At 33.3% G+C, this 20,090-nt stretch overlaps 2 protein-coding genes across 8 annotated transcripts; both read right to left on the minus strand.

The window, feature by feature from the left end:
* Window positions 1-481: 481 nt before the first annotated feature.
* LOC130741224 (uncharacterized) lies at window positions 482-13,542 on the minus strand. Of its 7 annotated transcripts, none has more exons than XM_057594064.1 (19): window positions 11,271-13,405; window positions 10,660-10,714; window positions 10,474-10,545; window positions 10,183-10,263; window positions 9,853-9,924; window positions 9,640-9,729; window positions 9,110-9,548; window positions 8,098-9,026; window positions 6,763-7,980; window positions 3,310-3,449; window positions 2,873-3,134; window positions 2,656-2,752; window positions 2,431-2,552; window positions 2,253-2,337; window positions 2,032-2,161; window positions 1,708-1,862; window positions 1,453-1,570; window positions 1,175-1,348; window positions 482-1,069 (listed from the first exon to the last, which is right to left on the minus strand). In XM_057594064.1, exons 2-19 carry the CDS (start codon window positions 10,676-10,678, stop codon window positions 926-928), a joined length of 4,347 nt encoding a protein of 1,448 aa, XP_057450047.1. In that variant the 5' UTR covers window positions 10,679-10,714; window positions 11,271-13,405; the 3' UTR covers window positions 482-925. The 7 variants fall into 7 exon arrangements, with proteins under 7 accessions (XP_057450047.1, XP_057450046.1, XP_057450050.1 ...); XM_057594063.1 differs by having other exon boundaries at window positions 1,708-1,865; XM_057594067.1 differs by having other exon boundaries at window positions 490-1,069; window positions 1,708-1,865; window positions 6,763-6,861.
* A 177-nt stretch (window positions 13,543-13,719) lies between these two features.
* LOC130741225 (uncharacterized) lies at window positions 13,720-19,729 on the minus strand. The gene is made up of 12 exons (XM_057594068.1): window positions 19,566-19,729; window positions 18,751-18,821; window positions 18,333-18,594; window positions 18,081-18,177; window positions 17,837-17,958; window positions 17,657-17,735; window positions 17,418-17,553; window positions 17,089-17,243; window positions 16,835-16,952; window positions 16,536-16,727; window positions 15,945-16,374; window positions 13,720-14,795 (listed from the first exon to the last, which is right to left on the minus strand). The coding sequence occupies exons 2-11, from the start codon at window positions 18,775-18,777 to the stop codon at window positions 16,018-16,020; spliced, it is 1,545 nt and encodes a 514-aa protein (XP_057450051.1). The 5' UTR covers window positions 18,778-18,821; window positions 19,566-19,729; the 3' UTR covers window positions 13,720-14,795; window positions 15,945-16,017.
* Window positions 19,730-20,090: the final 361 nt, after the last annotated feature.

Genomic DNA, 20,090 nt, shown 5'->3' on the forward strand with positions numbered 1-20,090 from the left:
CTCAAAAACATGATCAGCGCCCAACACCATGGTAACCACACAAATGGCAGTGAAACTTTCTTTCACATGCTAAGCACCTTCGCGACACGCTAAGCATGAATTGGGCAGTTGATGATATAAAAACTTGCGGGCTAGCAACAACTTAGGATGCCAACCATAAATTCAGCAGTGCATCTGACCAATCTCACTTCCATTAGGTGCGTGCTAAGAAACAATTCAGGGCGCTAAGCATTAATTGGACAGTAGATTTCAATGAACATCAGCTTTCTTTAGCTGCTAACCATGATTTTGCCAACTTGCACAAATTCTGAAACTATAAAATCCTGAAGTGGAATTCTTCAAAGGTAACTGGGTTGAATCTTCCTAAACTTCTTCTATTTAAAATCATCAACTTGTTGATAAAAGTCTATAGCCTACAAATAAATTCGAGATTGGATACATATTCACATGACCCTTGCTTTTTTATAACCACTGTGGAAGTTGGTATGGCTGAACAAAAATTTGTGCTTCACAAAGACTCTGAACTAATACTATGGAAGAACTTGTAAGAGCTTATCCAACATGAACAGCAAACTAACATAAATAGATTGATAACGCAAGCAATTCTTAAACATAGAGTTAACTTTAGATAACAATGAAATAGGAAACATAAGTGGCATCAGTGGCTTTCATTGTACCATAAAATATTCTTGACAGACAATATGACTTGCATCAACTTAAGGAAGCAAAAGTTGCAAATCATAATTTGAAAGAAAATTAAAATAGCTGTCGCAGATAGTCCTAATGCTAGCCATCACCAAAACAACAGTTGAAATTTAAGCATCGTTTACAGCAACAAACACATCAATTAAATCTCCCACACGACCTTTCTCAATGGGAATGGCCTCATCACCCAGAGTAACAAACTCATCTTCTAAGTTTCCATTTAACTAGAGTTGTGAGAAACTGAACTGCTGCTTTCACCACTTTCTTCTTCATCAATATCATTACCCTGAGAAACATCTATCATGGAGGAATCCTCATGATGTGATCCACCATCCATATTACCAGCTGGAGGAGGAATCTTTGGCTGCAATTAACCAATTCAAAAAAACAGCATTAACTATAAAATGAGCCATAACAGTAGAACACAACTAATTGTCAAAAATAGAATCAGTTGAACACAGGTAACAACCACATCATCTGCATGGAAAAGTTCCAGCATATACTGATCAAAAGAAATCCTGATGATCTCATAGATTTGCACCCCTTTGTATGTGACCCCTGTGCTCTTCCTAATCTTGCACAGAATTTCCTTCCCAACAAGCATGTCTTTAAGATGGACAGGAAACTTAACAGCATTTGGTAACTTGACAATTTAACATGCAAAAACCAATAACACAATTAATTCTTGTGTTAAATAATAATAATAAATATAGTAAATATGAAGACACATAAATCTAAGTAGACTACCCCCTCAGATGTTACAACTTCCACACAAGATGAATGCATTAGCTGAATAGCTTCACTGTCTTGTAGCAAAAATACGGTACTATCAAATCCGTCAAACACCTCCAGTTTAATACTGAACCTATTACATACGCAAACAATTATTAAGAAAAAATCCAAGTGTGTTAATCCAAACAAAATAATCAACAACTAAAATCAAATTTTAAAGGATAACCAAAATAATATTGAAGTCAAATGATTTCAAACATAGATACTTGCCTAGGAAGCATCTTTCCAATGGTCCTCTCACAGCAACCACAATGATAAACACCATTGTCCACAGTTAATTTAGTATAACACCGACAAGATGGGTACCACCAACCACCCTCTTCAATCACAGCTAAAATTCCAACATGCACAACGAAGATGCCACTCTTCTTGCGAAAAAAAATATATAATATATAAATATCAAATGAAGATATGCCTAAAAATGGTTGACCTCATTGTATATGGCAATACTCCCAATAGCTTGTTGTAGTTAATTCTACTAAAATTTCTAATATTTCTACTAAAAGTGCTCTAAAACATATAAAAATTACAAACCTCTGTTGTCTGCAATAGCTGACCTATTGTTTTCTTGGGATGAACAACAAGCATATCATCAAGAATATTATGTTCACAATTGCGGTGGCCAATATACTCAATAGGTTGGTTGTTTCCAATTCCAAGAAGCCTGCATAATAGACACAATAACCTACATAAGAGAAATTGATCCTAAATGAATTAATAAAGCACACTAAAGAAATGTGGAATTCAATACCAACCTGTCACCTATACCCCTCTCATTGTCAAAAACAGGATCAATGTGCATCTTTGTCAAATGGGGAAGGGTCTGCAGAATAACCTTTCCTAAAAAAAGAACACAATACTCCTGAGAAAAATTCATATCATACAGCATGGAATTAAGGAAGACATAATTATAGTAACACCAACATAAATCACCTCTGACATAATATACAGCCATAAACTGCAAACCCATTACAGGCTGGACAGTCCAATTAGAAGCCATGTAATCAGCAAACTTGTCAACAATGTCACCCATCAAGATACATCGAACAGTGCCCCTAATTATGTTATTGAAAAAAATAAAGTAGATAAATAATACATATAAATGAAATCAAAGATAGAGCTAATGAAGATATCAAAAGGTTAACATCACTAAACAACCTAGTGTCCTGGAGATCGACAACCATCACTTTAGTTATGCCACTATTCTGCACCACGAGTTTCACGTTGGATGCAGCCTTAACCAGCCCAGCAACATCTACATGTGAGACTTAATATTTTACTTATACAATACATAACAATGCAAGCAAGAAATATATGTAATAGGCTAACCGTTTATGTAAAAATTCAACCAATAATACCAAATGATTTACACTACCTATCAAATAGTTGAAATTCCCCCAACTACTTTGCACATGACCAAAATCCAGAAAATCCCAGCCATAATAAGGAATGAAAGCATCAACATCAAGAACTATCCTGGTACGTGAATTGAAAAGCAACTTGAAACCATGGTTGGTAACACGTTCTGAATCCATGTTCCTCTTCACACGAAAGAGAGATAGTACATACACACGCCCTTGGATAATGTTCAATTTGCTTGGAATGTACTTATGAAATGATGCTTGTATTTTCACATGCTGTAAATGAAAACAACAAATAAGTGAAAATATGTCCAAAAGAGATAGCAACAAACGAACAGATTGATAAAAAGATAAATATAAGAAGATGACATAAGTTTTATTAACTTCCAAAAAAATTATTTAAAAAATAGTGTAATAAGAAAACATTGTAACAATATTCAAGATGCTATACCTCCTTGTCTATTAGCACCATGTGCATGCATCTTAAACCATGGGCTTGGTCAAGATGATCTACATTCCACACAGCAATGACTCTAACCTTGATTTTCCATGGATGTTGCTTCAGTGAAAGCTGCATAACAGAGTCAAATTCTGGCACAGGAGAAGACATATTTCGTTTAAGCAAGAAACTAAGAAAAAGTATCTGTGAACAATATATCAAAAACTTAAGAAGAAGTTGACAAAGAGTACTTGATATGTGAACAACAAGTGTTTATATAGCAAAAGGAATGGTTGCACTGATTTTGAAAACTACTGTCACTTAACTCTGCCAAATTTATTATTTAAGAAACAAATTAAAAAACATATTTAATAAAATAGTTAAAGTACAAGATACAAATTAAAATTAAAAAAATATCTAAAAAAAGGTTCAGAGACTATGACTAAACACAACAAACTTCTGGTGAAAGATTATTGATCATTGCAACAACTACATCATGTGCTGCAGTGTACTTTTTCATTAAAATTATAAAATGTAAATCTAGTTCATGTTTAAAACAAAAATAGCAAGATAATATACTAATACTAATATACTAATACCATGAAACACTCTTCATTAATATTAATATTAAAATTACATTTATAGTACAATTTGTGACACATTAGCCTGACATAGGTAAAATTTCAATACTCTTAACCACTATATCTCTCATCTGTCATTCATTGCACATAAAGAGAATGGAGAAAGTAATCCAAGTGATATTATACAACCTAACTGGCACGGCAGTAGCAATGAGTACATATATTTCCATAGCACTAACACATTTTCCAATTTCATTCATTATAAGATAAAATTTGGATATAAATATAGGAAAAGATGTTACGTGAAAGAGTAAAACAAGAGTGACTACACATTGATTGAATTATTACTAATGATACAAGATATCAGAACAAAATGAATGGAAAATATAATAGGTTATCAGTAGTGGCCAGTACAAGTTAGCAAAAACCTGATATGTATCATCTATCAACTGATTAAGATATTAGAATATAATAATATTGATTAATATTATATATGAAACACGGAAAAGGGAGGATTTGAATATACTTAGGTGAAGATAATTGTTTCAACTATTATAAAAGTGTTTTTTAAAAATCTAAACACATTAAATATAGAATAGAAAACTTTATTTAGCATAGAATGAAGATCTATTAAGTTTGATAAAAATGTTTTTTTTAATAAACTCGTGAATCCAAACACAAAATAAAGTATACAATATATCTTGCTACTATATTTACAAACTTAATTTAACCATAAAAAAAATAATAAAATTGATATGATATCTCATAAAGGTTGTCGTTAAAGTTTCAAGATTAGGATGACTATCTTGTATATTAACGCTTCATACTTGAAAAAAAAATGGTATTAAGAACTCAATCAGATTTTACGATATTTCTAACTTTGAAAATATAGGAAACATCAAATAAATATAGGGTTTACCACTAAACTTCTATTTCAAAACTAATATGTCTTCCAATTCTTAATACATGAGTTATCACACAAGAGACAAGAAAATAAATATATTAGCCAACATAAAGAAAAAATAAAAAAAAATACTGGAAAAACTATCAATGAAATCATACAGAATGTAATCATATTAAAGTAGAAAATAAAACTCAAAAAAAATAATAGTAGGTCAAAAAATTTAAGAAGAATAAATCCTTTGGAAAACTTCCTTGAAGACAATGTTCTTCGTGACATCTCGTTGACTAATATCCTCATTGCAAATTAGAATTTTCAACCCAGCTCTTGTCTTCACTCGAGATATAGCAACATACAACTGACCATGTGAAAACACAGGATTTGGTAAGTAAAGACCAACATGTGATAGAGTTTTCCCTTGGCTTTTGTTTATAGTCATAGCAAAAGAAAGTAGGAGGGGAAATTGTCTTCTTTGGAACTTAATAGGCATGCTCCCATCAGTTGGCATTAAATCCATTCTACCAATAAATACTTGTCTACCAACATGTGTCCCTGATATCACAATGCCACCAACCACATTTGGACGAAGATGAGTAACAACAATTCTAGTTCCATTGCACAAACCTGTAGAGACATCTAGATTCCGCATGAGCATAACAGGAGCACCTTCTTTCAATACTAATTTGTGATCAGGAATACCAGAACATCTAATGTCATTCAAAAATTCAGTTGTTATCCAATCAGCTTCAATACCAACATCCTCAGTAACACTCCATACTGAATACGAGCTTAAATAAGTTCTTTCATTACCAGGAAATAGTGACAACACATATTGGTTGACCAAATCAACAACATCCAATGTTGGAGCTAGAATAGCCTTGTCTTCATAATACTTGGCACAACCAACATTCTCCATAATTTCAGGGTAAATAGCACGAACAATATCAGCTACAGGATTAGAAGATTGTTGAACCAAGGTATCCTTTGGCACTTTGATATCAGCATCACCATCATTATAATCTCCAAGAACTCCATCACCAATATCTAGAACCCACTCTGCAAAGACCTTAATTTTCTCTACATCTGAAGTTTCTGAGTTAGAAAATAGACGCATGTTTTCAGTCAAAGTGAGGACCTTACAAAATCTCCACAGTCGAGATGAGTTAATGGTAGCCATAACAATCTCAGCTCTACTTCCCTTAGGGATGACAGGTAAAATTTGTCGAAAATCACCACCTAGAACAACAACTTTCCCACCAAATGGTTTATTAAAACACTCAGGATTACAGATCCTCATTATATCTCTTAAGGTTCTATCCAATGCCTCAAAAGCATATCGACTTACCATGGGTGCTTCATCCCAAATAATGAGACTGCTTAATTTAAGTAATTCAGCCTTAGGACTCCCTTGCACTATCCCACAACATGAATCTTCATCTGCATTAAGTGGTATGCAAAAAAGGGAATGTGCAGTTCGACCACCATGAAGTAGAAGAGATGCTATACCGCTGGAAGCAACATTCAAGATAATTTTTTTCTCAGACCTTAGTTTGTAAGTTAATGTTGTCCAAAGGAAAGTTTTTCCTGTTCCACCATATCCATAAACAAAGAGAAATTCACCACCATCACTATTAACTGCAGATATAATCTCCTCATATATCTTAGCTTGCCCACCATTTAACTTATTCAAACACTCAACATGCAATTTGCTCATCTCAACTGTGTCAAAGTTAAGCTCATTGAATAGCAAAATATTGCCATATTGAATCAAAATGTTGGAGTCAACACATGGCATATTGTCAAAATCTTTAAGAGATCTACCATTTATCATCAAGAGCTTCTCTATCTCCATTAAACATAATTGTTTCAAATGTTCATTATCAATAACCAATTCTACAAAAAGGAATGAATTAAAATTGCAACAAATATATACACGAATATAATAATTAATAAATCATTAAATAAAAGTAACAAAAAAATTACCTAAGTTATTGTGAGTTCTTCGCAATGCATGCACAATTCCATCAGCCAAAACTGACCATGTCTCCCTCCACACATGCGACGGGTCAGCCATAGCATTCCCTAAGAGAAATGAAACAAACAATTCCCTAATGTATGAACCAGAAGCAAACGTGGCCACATCAAGTATACCATCAATGTATTCACGATCATCTTTTAGTAATGACAATGCAAGACATGCCTGTCTAAAAGTATCATGGACATGATTGTTAACTGATCTCAAATCTTCAAAGCTAGTACATCCTCTTTGAACATTCAATAGCATTCTCAAGTAATACAACTCTCCTGATCCAGGTGGGACAAAGTTCATGCGACCAATACAAATTCCTTTCTTCCTTGGATGCCACTCTTTTTTTTTCTTATCATAAACAAATGATGATGGAAATTCAGCATACGTTAATCCTCTACCCAATGGATATTTACAATTTGCTTCCATCCACGCCAAAAACATGCTTTTCTTGACTTTATTTCTTTCAAGTACATCATCAATTGGAGCTCTTTCATTGAACAAAATAACTTGTTTCTTAGGTAAATGGTAGCTTTGCTTAAGAACAGGTGGCCATTTATCATGAATATAAAATGAGAAGGTTCTCCACACAGCTTCACATGGAGAAAGATATCGACAATCATGATACTGCTTTATTTCATCAACAACAGTTGTTTCCTCGTTACTGCTTTGAGTAACAGACATAGACATTGTTACCCTATCAACTCCTTTGTTAATATATTTGAAGAGGTATTTTATACAATTAGACTTGTTGCAATACTCAATGTTGATATGAGCCTGATATTTCATCAAAAGTTTAGGATTATATGGAACAACAAAACCATTGTCCAAATCAACCCCCCTCCTATTGGTAGAGATACCAGTATTCCTTCTTCGATAAACTGGATACCCATCAGAGTCAAATGATGTCTTTTCTACAAAATTTTTTGGGAAAAACTTGGAGCACCTACCATTCTTCATGCAAGGAGAGTTTGTTCTATTCACTCCACATGGACCATGAACCATATAATTTGACACACATTGATATAATAGAGGGTAAACCTTAGGATCAGGTAACTCAGCGCAAATAACTGAGTCTATCAACTCAATAGAATGTAGTTTATCCTTAGTACTAAGCCACAATAAAATATGTGCATGTGGTAAACCTCTCTTCTGAAATTCAATCGTGTACATCCCTATTTATAGATAAAACTTATCAAAATATTTAATCATCAAGGAATATGATAACTTAACGGAAATAGAAATCATTGTACAATCTAATATAATCATACTAATAAAAAAGTAGAACTTACAAGAAATTGCTTGCCCAAAGAACTTTCCTTTCTTCAAATTTTTCATGAGTTGATCTAATTTCATACGAAACACTCGACATGCAAGATCTGGTCGATCATAAGCAGATAAACAACGGGCAGATACATGACGCTCAATTTCAGGCCATTTAGGATTGCAGGTCATTGTGAGGAACAAATCAGGATAACCATATTCCCTACATATACCCATAGCATCCTGGCAATTGTTGAACATATAGCGCCTACCACCAGTAAAAGACGATGGAAGAACTATCCTAGAGCCAACCATTGATGGATCGGTATCACCACGATGAATTGCCTCCTCAATTCCTGATAAAAAATCTCTACGAATGGTTTCCTGATTGTTTCTGAGATAATACAAACGCTGTGATTCAATCATTGAATAACAATCAACGACTAATTGTTGCAACAACCTTCGAGATAGAGTTATCCTCTTACACTCAAATTGCCTTTCTTGAAGTCTGAAAGCAACCCATTCACGTAATGAAATGGTCGTACGCTTGTAGATTGAACTATCATAATTGATTCCATCAAACCCGATCTCGTCTGAGAAACCTTCTTCCCCATAAGGAAATATCAATGGGTATTGTAATGGCAAGAAAGATGAATGAGTATCATAAATCCTTTGCAAATTGCCACTGCTTGTACGAAGTATTATATCACGACCACAATCAGAAGTATCAAAGTCTTCAACAATCAAAGCAGCAACCTCATCTACAGTTGGGAGATTGTATGTCTTAGGATCATTAACACGATGTCTAAACAATCTCAATGCAACTTGATTCGAATTAGCCTCTTGAACATGGTCTCGTACCCTTCTAAATGACTTTGCTAAAACATTGAACTCATCAACCATTGCCATTAACTCCACAACTAAATCAGAGTTGAGGCTACATTTTCCAGTAGAATCACTGAAAACAACAACAATAAAACATCCAAATTGAATTATATAAACAAATTTTAATATAAATGATATAACAAAAAAAAAATATACCTGAAATGGTTTAGTCTATTCTCAAATTCATTCCTCGTGTCATATATGTTTAATTGAGCAAATTTGGGATTATCACCTTCAGCTGGCAGCAAACTACCTATACGATGGTAATTTTGGCCACTTATAACAAACTGAGGAGGTCCCTGCCCGTTGTTCACACTACCGTCCACTTTACCACCAATCGATGTGAATGCAAACATGCTATTATAAGATCTAATGTTATCAATAAAATGGCCACTCCTTGGATCTATATTTGTAAGCAAATTGGACAAGAGGGTCGGCGCATCTTGTAGATAAGGCAGAGATATTTTCCCTTTCATACAACAGATTGAGAAGTCTGGAGAAATTGCATTTTTTGCCTTCTGAGCTCTTTCGTGATACCACAAAATAGCTCCACAATACTGACACGCCATATTCATCTCTCCAAGGTCAAAGTACACTGGAACATTAATCAATAAGAGCCTAAAAAACTTTTCAAAATTAATGTTCCATACTTAACTTAAATTCAATCTTAAAGATTAGAGCCTTACTTTGAGACTCAGCTTCAACAAAGGCAAAATTGGTGTTAAAATTATTAGTACAATCCGAGACATTCCTTTGCTGCGGCAATAATTCTTGACCTTAAAATAAAAATTATGATCATTCATAAAACTATTAATCAATCTCCAAGTTGAAATTATTAACAACAATTTTGAAAAAAAAAATCAATAAAGAAACACACATTAATTTAAACACATATAAACCTGAACAAAAATCTGGATTACTATGCACCGTATTAGATCGACTGCCTTCACTTGATGTTTCCCACTCAACCACTGAAAAAAAGGAAATGAAGCAATTGCAACACTAAAACCGTAAATATAATACTCCTGTTGCTAAATGAATTTCATAGATGCTACATAACCAAACTCAAATGGATGTAATATAATACGAAAAGAATTACGACATAAATAAAAGATAAAAACCAAAAAAATAATTTATGTAATCTCGGAGATTAAAGTATTCATGTTGCCACATTCATTCTGTAAATTTGAATTACTTATAACAAATACAATCTAATAAAGTAAACTCACTCATGTTGAGCCTTTTCTTTGAACGTTGCATATTAGGCCTCCTTACAGCAAAACCGCGTTTAGACTTCTTCCTTAGTGGTTCTGTAGATATAAAATGGTTAGTAAATTTTTTTTCCTAAATTCATATCTATATGGAAAAAAAAAAATGGATATTACTGTTGCAAAAAATTACTTTTTCCATGATAACAATTACTAATAAGCATGATTTTTAAGGCAAACTATGTAGCTGAAAAAATAATAATGCAAAAAAGTTCTGTTAAAATACTTTTTCATAACATGTATCAAACTAACCTGTATTTGATGTCAACTCCTGCTCAATATGACTTGAACTTAGTCCTTCATGAGATAAAACTTGGCCACCGACTGCAACAACAATATGCCATAAATGAAATAAATATTAACATGATTTAAAAAGAAGCCATCAATCTTTGACTAAAATTAATACCCACCATTCTCTACACTACTCACGATACATACCTATAAAGGGAGACGACATCCCTTTGCGAAGATCTGAGGAATTAGCATCTTGAATCTATAAAAAAAATTTGTGGATAGCTCAATGACTAAATATAAGAAACAATCAATAACAATTACATTCTGGTACATTAATTGATAACAACGGATTAATAAAACCAAAAAAACTTATATACACAAACAAATTTGCTACATTCAATTTTAAGAAGAATGAATTGGCTGTCCTGAATTAAATAATCTAGTATTTTAGTAAAGAATGAAGACTACTTATATACAAAAACAAAATGTAAATCCAAAGGGGCAAGAAACAAACCATGTTGATGAATAAATGAAGGTGAATGAAGACACATGCAAGAGCGAGTTCAAGAATTGAAGGAGGAAGAAAATTGAGTGAAACTTTGTCATAGAGTATGCTTATCTCACTTATAAACTACTTATATATAGTGTACTCAAACAACATTGAGGCAAAAAACAATAGATAAATAAGAGAAAAAAATGATTAAACCTATACAATTACTTTAAATAAAATACAGTAGCCTATGTATAGAATCAAGTTTATGCCCATATCAGGCAAGGTTGGATCCTGTTCTCAAGACAAGGGTGCAAGGGTATACCGAAGGTGATATCAGAACATGATTATGTGTTGACCGTCTCACGGAGAAAGTGAAATTGAATGGACCAATCCCTAGAGCTCATATGTCTCAGAAAGCTCAAGTTTGGACAAATTTTCTTCTTCATAATATATGGCCAGCTGCCCATACTTCAGGTCTTCCCATTAATAAAGCAAGATTACTTTGTGCTATCTTTGATAATTGTCAAGTAGATATAGCAGCTGTTATTTCTGATGCTATTGCTGATATTATTGATAGGGGTGTACGTTTTTTTTTTTTTTTATAAGCAATGAGATTATATTGAATGGGAGTACAAGGGGTACTCCAACCCAATACAAGAAAAACAGAAAAGAAAACAACAAGCTAGATAAAAGAAAAAATACAAGACAACAGCCCTACAAAGACGAATACTACCCACCCCCACTACCTTGAGATTAGACAATATAAAGGGGGCCTCATTAAAATTTTACTTGGATAAAACCCCCTTGGGAAAACCAAGAAAGGAAAAAGAGTACCCAATTTATAAAGTCAAGAGGAAAATCCAAGGAAGTTTACAAAAACAGAAATAAACCCCAACCTAAAACCACCCCAAAACCAAATACCAGCCATGCTAATTGCCAATAATAAATTAGGAGTCCATTCCAATCAAGCTGCCACCAAGAAGAAAAAAATCACCAACACATCCAAGTGGCCTCCAATTCAAAGCATAAAATAAGCAAACAGCCAGCTCCTAAATAATTCAAAGCAAACAAGTCACTTTCTCACTATGGCAATGACGGATCCAGTAGACAGATTGCAGACCAACCAATTGACAATTCACAAATCCAATCCCACTAAAGTTGGGTAATACAAGAACATGGGTCCATAATCCATTCAAATAATGAACTTCTGAAATCCTTTACCATAGATGACAGCCATAGCCAAGCCTTCCACTGGATAATACCTAACAAATTGTTCCAATCAGGAACCTCATTGGAGAACACCAACCTATTTCTCACACACCACACGGACCAAACCACTGACCCCCAAATAGCCCACCAAGCCCGAGACTGCTTCATATTCCAACTGCCATGGACAAATTGCAGAAAATGCAATTGAGGATCACAAGGTAAAACAGAATTGAATCCAAGCCAGTGAAAAACTGAGTACCAAATAGGTGAAATTTTCCTGCAGCAAAACATGAGGTGTTCTACATCCTCCAGTGAGTCATCACAAAAAGGGCATGCTGAATCAGAATCATTTAAATGGATCCCCCTCCGAATAAGGTTTTGTTTAGTTTGAATCCTTCCCCAAAGCAACTTCCAAATAAAAGCTTTCACTGTTGAAGGGACATATATTTTCCATAGATGCTTAAATGCTGGAGTCTGATCAAAACTTGTTGTCCCGGTGATTAGAGAATATGCTGATCTAACCGAGTAGCCACCACAAACATCATCCTTCCAAATCCATTTATCCACAGAATCACGGCACAAAGGGACCTGGTTGACAACAATTAAGATTTCAGAAACCCAGGCTTGCTCCCATTCCCGCAGATCCCTGCGCCAAGACAAGCTCCAAACCCACTTATTGTCCTCCCAAAGTCCCATATCTGATATCATACAGAGCTGTTGGGTAGAAAGCCTGAAGAGCCTATCAAACTGCACTGCGATAGGGGTGTACGTTTTGCCCACACGAAGTATAAGAACTCTCTTATCTTCTATGTAGTAATATGTAGTAATATAACAGGTAAATTACTATTACTATATCTTTTTATCTCTCTATAAGTACAAATCAAACACAAAAACAATGTACTACCTTATTTGAAAACACGAAATTGTAGGTTAAAGAAAATAATGATTTCACTACATACCAAACTTGATTTTTCCTTGTCAATCATAAATGAGATTATTCTTTATTGTGGACAGTGTATGCGAGATCAGTTCAGAGCATTAAATGGAAGAATTGACAGTCTCACCAAGTACAAAAAATATAAAGAATAGTTGGTGGGTTCATTAAATGCAAACAATGATTATTATAACTCATAAAAAAAAAAAAGATCAACAGATTCTACTTGTAGCCAATTTCAGGGAAAAATCGAGAATAGCACTAATCTTATTCAACAGTGATATGTCTATCCATTCGGAAAAAGCTAAAAAAAAATTACCTTCTCTTAATATAACTTGATAACACCTTCCCTGAACAAATAACTCAAATCTACCACAACATGGAAAATAATTAATCAAATACTAAAAATTCATAAAATCTGGGTACATAAGACAAAGAACTTGAATATATAATTTACTTCCCTTTATAGGTACAGATTTAAATGTTCAGGAATTTGAGATTTATGGTGCTTAGCGCCCCATACCATACTAAGCACAAAAGTGATAGAAGACCTTTCAATTTACATGTGCTGAGCATCTGCAAATCACGCTAAGCATAACTTGTCAAGTGGATGATATCAAACCGTGCGTGCCAAGAATCAATTGAGAATGATTAGCAATAACTGGTCAGTGGTTCTCACGAAACATAAAGCATAACAAATATAAAGCAAAGTACCAACAATATAACAAACTACTAAAAACATAACCAAAGTACAAAAATTAAGTCACATTCTAGTAAAATATCACTCAACTTTCGTGAGTCCTTCTCAATCCATTGGAACATCCCCTCCTTCATTTCCAAGCCCATCCTGTTGTCCCTCCCCTCCCACCGAATATGGCCCAGCCCCAAGCCACGGTACCTGAGCAACATACTCCTCAACTGTGGGCCAATAGTATGATTGAGGCTGAGGTGAGTAATAAGAGTCCCTTGCATGCCTATACAACTCAACATGTGCTTGATAGCACGCATGATATTGAGCTCTGTTTTCCAACCTCATATCCCCAATTGTTGTTTCTAAGCGCTGCACGGAGGCAATAAGAAGCTCTAATTGGGAAGCCTGGTTACCAACAGGTTGCTCTTGAGTTTGAGGAGTATATTTTGATTTCCGCTTCTCAGCAAGTTCTTGAATAATAACATCCACTTGTTTTTCCTTGCAAAAGACATTGATATAACTTTCATCAATTACACCTATTATTGCTTCTGTATACCCAGATAGAATCGGCACATCAAGAAAAAAGCACAAGGCAGTAATAAGAGAGGGTAAAATCATCATCAGAACTACAGTGGGCTGACTTCCATGGGTTCCCAAGATAGCTATCGATAGTTTTCTTGTCATATCCTACTCGAACATTATTCACCCATGTCCATCTGTTTGCTTTTGCTTCTTCATTGTATGTGGCATTGGCATAGAATTGCTGCACTATTTCTGGATTGAATTGTTTCGGTGGCTGGGCAACCTTCATCCACTTTCTATTCATGAGTTCCTCCAAGAAAACTTCAGTTGGGTCATTCACCAAGACCACCCTTTTTTCTGGATGAAATTTGATACTCTCTTTCAATATATAAAACTTCTTCCTACTGGCACTGCATTTAAACCAACCTCCATCTGCACTTGTACTAACAACTTCTCGGGTTCTCTTGTTAGCTTTGACCTTTGATCTAGGCCTGCAAAATAAGTAGAAGTCCCAATATCCAAAAGCAACATAATTTTGTTTACACATTTAAGAAACACAAAACAAGCAACTTCTTCAGCTACATTTAATATTTCCTTGCAAAATGTTTTCATTCCCAACTAAGACATATACACATCCTACTTAATTGTCAAAAGAACAAATTAATATTCACAATTCCCCTTACCTTCATTGACAATGTCAAAAAAAAAAAGAAATCAGGCATGACACTTAACAAAACTAAAGCCATTTATGTACTATATTAACTTGAACCTTTCAACGAACACATTGTAGACACATCAATTTTTCATTCTATCTAAATTTGAAGTTAAAATGGCTAACTGATCCCAAAAAAATCAACTGCACCAATTACAAACCACAATATTACAATTAATTTTCTTCATTTACAACAAGATTTTATCCCAATTCAAGTTTCAAATAAATCTCAATGACCACAATGAAAATATCAACTACATGCTACTAAAGACACCAGGAAATTGATTACAAATTTCTAAAATTCCAAAGTTAAAAAACATTAAATCAAGAACTAACATGCAATTCATTCTATTTTTATAAACAGCAAATTAAAGGTTTCTTGATAAGAAGGTTCTTGGGCACAAACCTACCAAGTACGGAACAAAATAAAAGTGAGAAAGTAATTTCCACACATCCAATAACTAATATAAGAAGGAAAGAAAACAACTGAACATACACAAAATTAACCAAAACTATACACAGAACAGTTAAGGAAAAAAAAACACAACGACAGTACCTAGAACCAGCTAAAAAGGATCTCACCAAGGTAATCTAACAACTCCTAAATAGCCCTTCCAACAGCTCAGTCAACATGCAATCCATTCTTTTAAAAAGCAAGCCCATACGCTAACATTCAAAGAAATATTGAAAAACAGAAAACTCCAAAAATCCAAATTTGTAACCTAAAGGTTCAAAACCAAACATGTAAATTTTTTCAACTATGGAACTTTAAATTAAGAAGAATCACGAAATCACTCATCAAGAATGAAAACCCACAACTTATTACCCTCAAACTTTTAATTAAATTCAAAAATTTTAATTCACCCATTTGCTAACCTACGTTGCGAGTTCAATGAAGAATGCAGAAAAAAGAGGAAAAACAACTTACTAATGAAAACTAAAATCCACTTGACCAAATTCAACCAAATCTCCATATCTTCATACTTTCCATGAAACAGACGCTAATGAATAGGCAACTCAAAAGTCTGATCCTCAACCTCAGAAATAGCATTCACCTCGTCAGAGATTTTAATTACTTTTAGACGATTAATCTCATCTAACATTTCCTCTCCAACATTGCACTGATCACCATCATAGATTTTAAGTGCTTTCATGCGCTGAATTTCACCTAACATTCCTTTTTCATGGTTTTCCATCACCTCACTTTCATTCTGATTTAACTTGAACCCCACATCGAGACACACATTTTCAGCTGCTCCCACTAACTTCCTCTTCATAATTCTTTCATCACAAGAACCATTGATACTTTCTCCAGCTTGCAAAAATTGTTCACTCAAATTTGCATCATCAAGTGAGCCCTGTAAATTATTCAACAAATTAATGAAACATGTAATAAAGACACTAATTTGAACAATATAATCTTTATCTTTGAACAAAAAAATAATAATTATAACATATACTTATAAATAACAAATAACAAACACTACTGAATCTACGATAAAGATCTCAGCTTACAAACCTGCAGTGGTGTGGTAACTGCTAATCCAGAACGAAACATTTCGATAAGTTCCAAATCAGAACAAACTCTTATAACTTCATAGCAAGGGGTTCCATTATATGTTAAACCCGCAATTCTTTCAACCTTGAATAACATTTTCTTGCCAATAACGTTTTCCTCAACCTCCAAAGGAAATTCAACATCCAATTGAGCCTATATAATTAAAATAGAAAGAAAAAAACATTACTTAAATAATTTTAGATAATCACAAAATTTCCAAATTATCCCTAACACCACAAAAATAAAAAGAGCATACTCACTTCAAAGGGAATGACAAATTTCTCGAAGGACTTCTTCATCACCTCCTTGACCTCTCGGTCACTTAAAACAAATACAGCACTTTGGTATCCATCAAAAACTTCAATCTTCAAACGATACCTAATCATTGAACCAATTACCAAATAAGTTAATTCCAAATGAACCAGCCACTTACCAAAAAAAACAATGGAGAAAATGATTCGAAATTAAGTATTCAGAACACAATTTATAACATAATCGAAACAAAAGAACTTGCCTGCGTATCATCTGATAAAAAAACCGATCACACCTCACACATTCATACACACCGGTACGAACAATCAGCTCATCATGACAAATACACGATGGATAGGTCCATGGTTCATCTCTAATAAGCCCAACAATACCACCATAGGTAACGCACACACCAGTCTATAACCATTCAAGTAATTAGTTTTACTGCCCTATTTTGAATTTTGAATATATTCAATAATCAATACATACGAATTTAACACCTAAACAAATATAAAAATCAAAATATGTAGTGAATGTTGCTGTTTGAAAGAAAAATAATAACTAACAACTAATAATAAAGTGTGAAACAACCTGTTCTTCAACCAACAGCTGAGTGAGTGTTTTTTTGGGATACAAATTCATCATTTCATCCTTCATGTTCATTTCCAACTTTTGATAAGGAATGAATCCAACATGCTCATTAATTTGGATAGATTGCGAAAACAACCTACAAGTAATAAATGACAGTTCTTAATCAAAGAATTACAAATAATTTAATTGCTTTCAATTAAACACAAATGAATTTTAATAATAAAATAAGGAATGAAAACCTTCTGGTAAAGATGGAAACAGCCTCAAGATTGATGTGGAGTTGGGAGGAGTGAGGTACCATTTGAATAATCATTTGATCTGATTATTAACAAAACAATTAAAAAACAATCATCATAGAAACAATGACAAACATAACTACATAATTACATGTATTATTTAAAAATTGATTAGTTAAATACCTGCAAAGCTTCTAACTTTTACAAACTGGAGGAGCAAAATTGGTCTCTTAGTCCAGTTAGAGCATAAATGCAACATCAATCGATCAACAACTTCGCCAAGTAATACACAACGAATCTTGCCACTGAACGCATAATAAATACATTTAAAAAATTTACAACTGTGTATTATAATAACAATCAACTAACATCCATAAACTTTAAATAAATTAATCAATAAAATTAAACAAAAAATGTGGTGTCTTACACAGGGTCTACAAGTTCAATAACTATCATCTTCTTATTCCTTCCTCCAATAACCAAACGTCTCACACGTGACACAGCAGTTAACAAACCAATAAAATCTGAAAAAAAAAATTAAACACAATAACTCTTGCTCAATAACCACAAACACAATGAGTTAATGAAAACAAAACCTAGTAAAATATGCAACTTATGTGCAACATCTAAAACGACAATACAATATATAATTATATATGTACAAGGTTTCATAACATACCAATCAGGAATGAGAAGGTCGCCCCACGTCTTTGTATGTTAAGAGTATCATAGAAAGACCAACACTCGCGAGGAATTGTTGTATCATCAAATCGGACAATATTCGTCGATGAACCGAATATAAGTTTGTAGTTGTGATTGGTGAAACGGAGACCATAATCATTTGGAATAACATTAAACTTGGAAATCTTGTAAACAAATCCAGGCAAGATTTCCAACCTTAATCTATGAAACTTACAAACCGAAGCTTGTATCTTTGTCCCCTACAAATATACAAAGATAATAAAACTAGTGTTGTTTACATCAAATTAGACACCAAGAAAAATACAAACACACTATAAGAAAATCAAAGGATCCAAATCAACCTTTTTAGTTAATAGATATATAAATATAAAATATGATAACTAATACGAGTTTACCTGCTTATCAAGAAGAATTAATTCCATGCAAGACCTCACCCTTTGTAGAATAGAATGAGGGGTTCTCCATACTGAAATAATCCGAACCAGCCAGTTACAATTTCCAGAGCTAAGTAAAATACTACTCACATCACTAACATTATCATAGGACATCAATGCATTTGCCATGGCAAAGAAATAAAAAACAAAACACTAAAACAGCTGCAGTATCAAGAATCAAGAACTTCACTATGATTGTTTTACATATGGGGAAAACTTGTATTTATAGTAGATGTGAAATATTATTTTAATCAGTCAGTATAGAACTGGTTACATGAACTAAATACTGAAACTAATAACGTCAGTAGAAAAAAGATTGGATAGAATAAATATAAGGTACACATGGAAGTCATGAAGGATTATGAATTAGAAAAGACCTTTCAAAAGTATGGAAACTTGAATCTAAATTGAATGACAATACATAGAAACCACTACCATAAAACTAACAACTACACACAATTAGGCAGAATTGTCAATCAAACTTGTAACACACCATTGATGTTGATAATTGATAATAATTAAAACTGAAATGACAGAATTGGTACAATTTTTTTTGATCAAACAGATACTGGAATTAATAAAATAAATAAGAAATTGTACTGTCTAATCAACCCAACGTGCAAAAAGATATTGTATACTCCAAATAAGAAAATGTTGGAAGGAAATATCATATGACTGCAGTCAAATGATGAAAGGAAAACACCACATAAAGAATAAGGAAGAAGACCTAGAGGATGAAAAGAGAATACATAAAGAAATTGACATAACGCACGCACCATAAATCTGGAAATCGATCTACACGCAAAATCGTGAACAGCACACAGACCGGGTTTCAGAGACAACTCGATGGATTCAGTAATAAGCTTGTAATTTGGGTACAACTGCAGATCGTGTGAAACTCATAGGTTGAATGATAGGATAACAAAGATGAATGAATGAATGGGGGGCTGGGCTGTAAAACAAATCATGACACTTGAAATACAATAAGAAATTCTTTTATATTAAAAATTATTTTATTTTAATATAGAAAAACTTAGAGGAATAAAAAATAAAAAATTTCAAAGTATTTCAATTTCACTTTGAAAAACAGCTACAGCAACAGAGATACATAAAGTTAAATTAAGGTATAGTTTTTTTTTTTTTAAATTTGAAAATATTTGAAATTGAAATCTAATTTAATTGATAATTTACAAATGTCTTAGTTTGAAAAGTTATTTATAGATACATTTCACAGAGACATCCTAATAAGTTACAACATTTTACCACATATAATTAAGTTAAAATTAAGGGAAGACAAAATG

The sequence above is a fragment of the Lotus japonicus genome, chromosome 2 (assembly GCF_012489685.1).
Source record: "Lotus japonicus ecotype B-129 chromosome 2, LjGifu_v1.2".
Lineage (NCBI taxonomy): Eukaryota > Viridiplantae > Streptophyta > Magnoliopsida > Fabales > Fabaceae > Lotus > Lotus japonicus.

What these genes read in the sequence shown, in the direction of transcription:
- LOC130741224 (XM_057594062.1), bottom strand. An exon ending in TGTTGAAGCTGAGTCTCAAA is followed by an intron (nt 9,549 to 9,639) that starts GTAAGGCTCTAA and finishes TTAATGTTCCAG; the next exon opens with TGTACTTTGACCTTGGAGAG. An exon ending in CTTTGGGCAAGCAATTTCTT is followed by an intron (nt 7,981 to 8,097) that starts GTAAGTTCTACT and finishes ATCTATAAATAG; the next exon opens with GGATGTACACGATTGAATTT.
- LOC130741225 (XM_057594068.1), bottom strand. Translation starts at nt 18,777, where the DNA reads ATGGAATTAATTCTTCTTGATAAGCAG. An exon ending in ATTGAACTTGTAGACCCTGT is followed by an intron (nt 17,959 to 18,080) that starts GTAAGACACCAC and finishes TTATGCGTTCAG; the next exon opens with TGGCAAGATTCGTTGTGTAT. An exon ending in AAAAGTTAGAAGCTTTGCAG is followed by an intron (nt 17,736 to 17,836) that starts GTATTTAACTAA and finishes GTTAATAATCAG; the next exon opens with ATCAAATGATTATTCAAATG.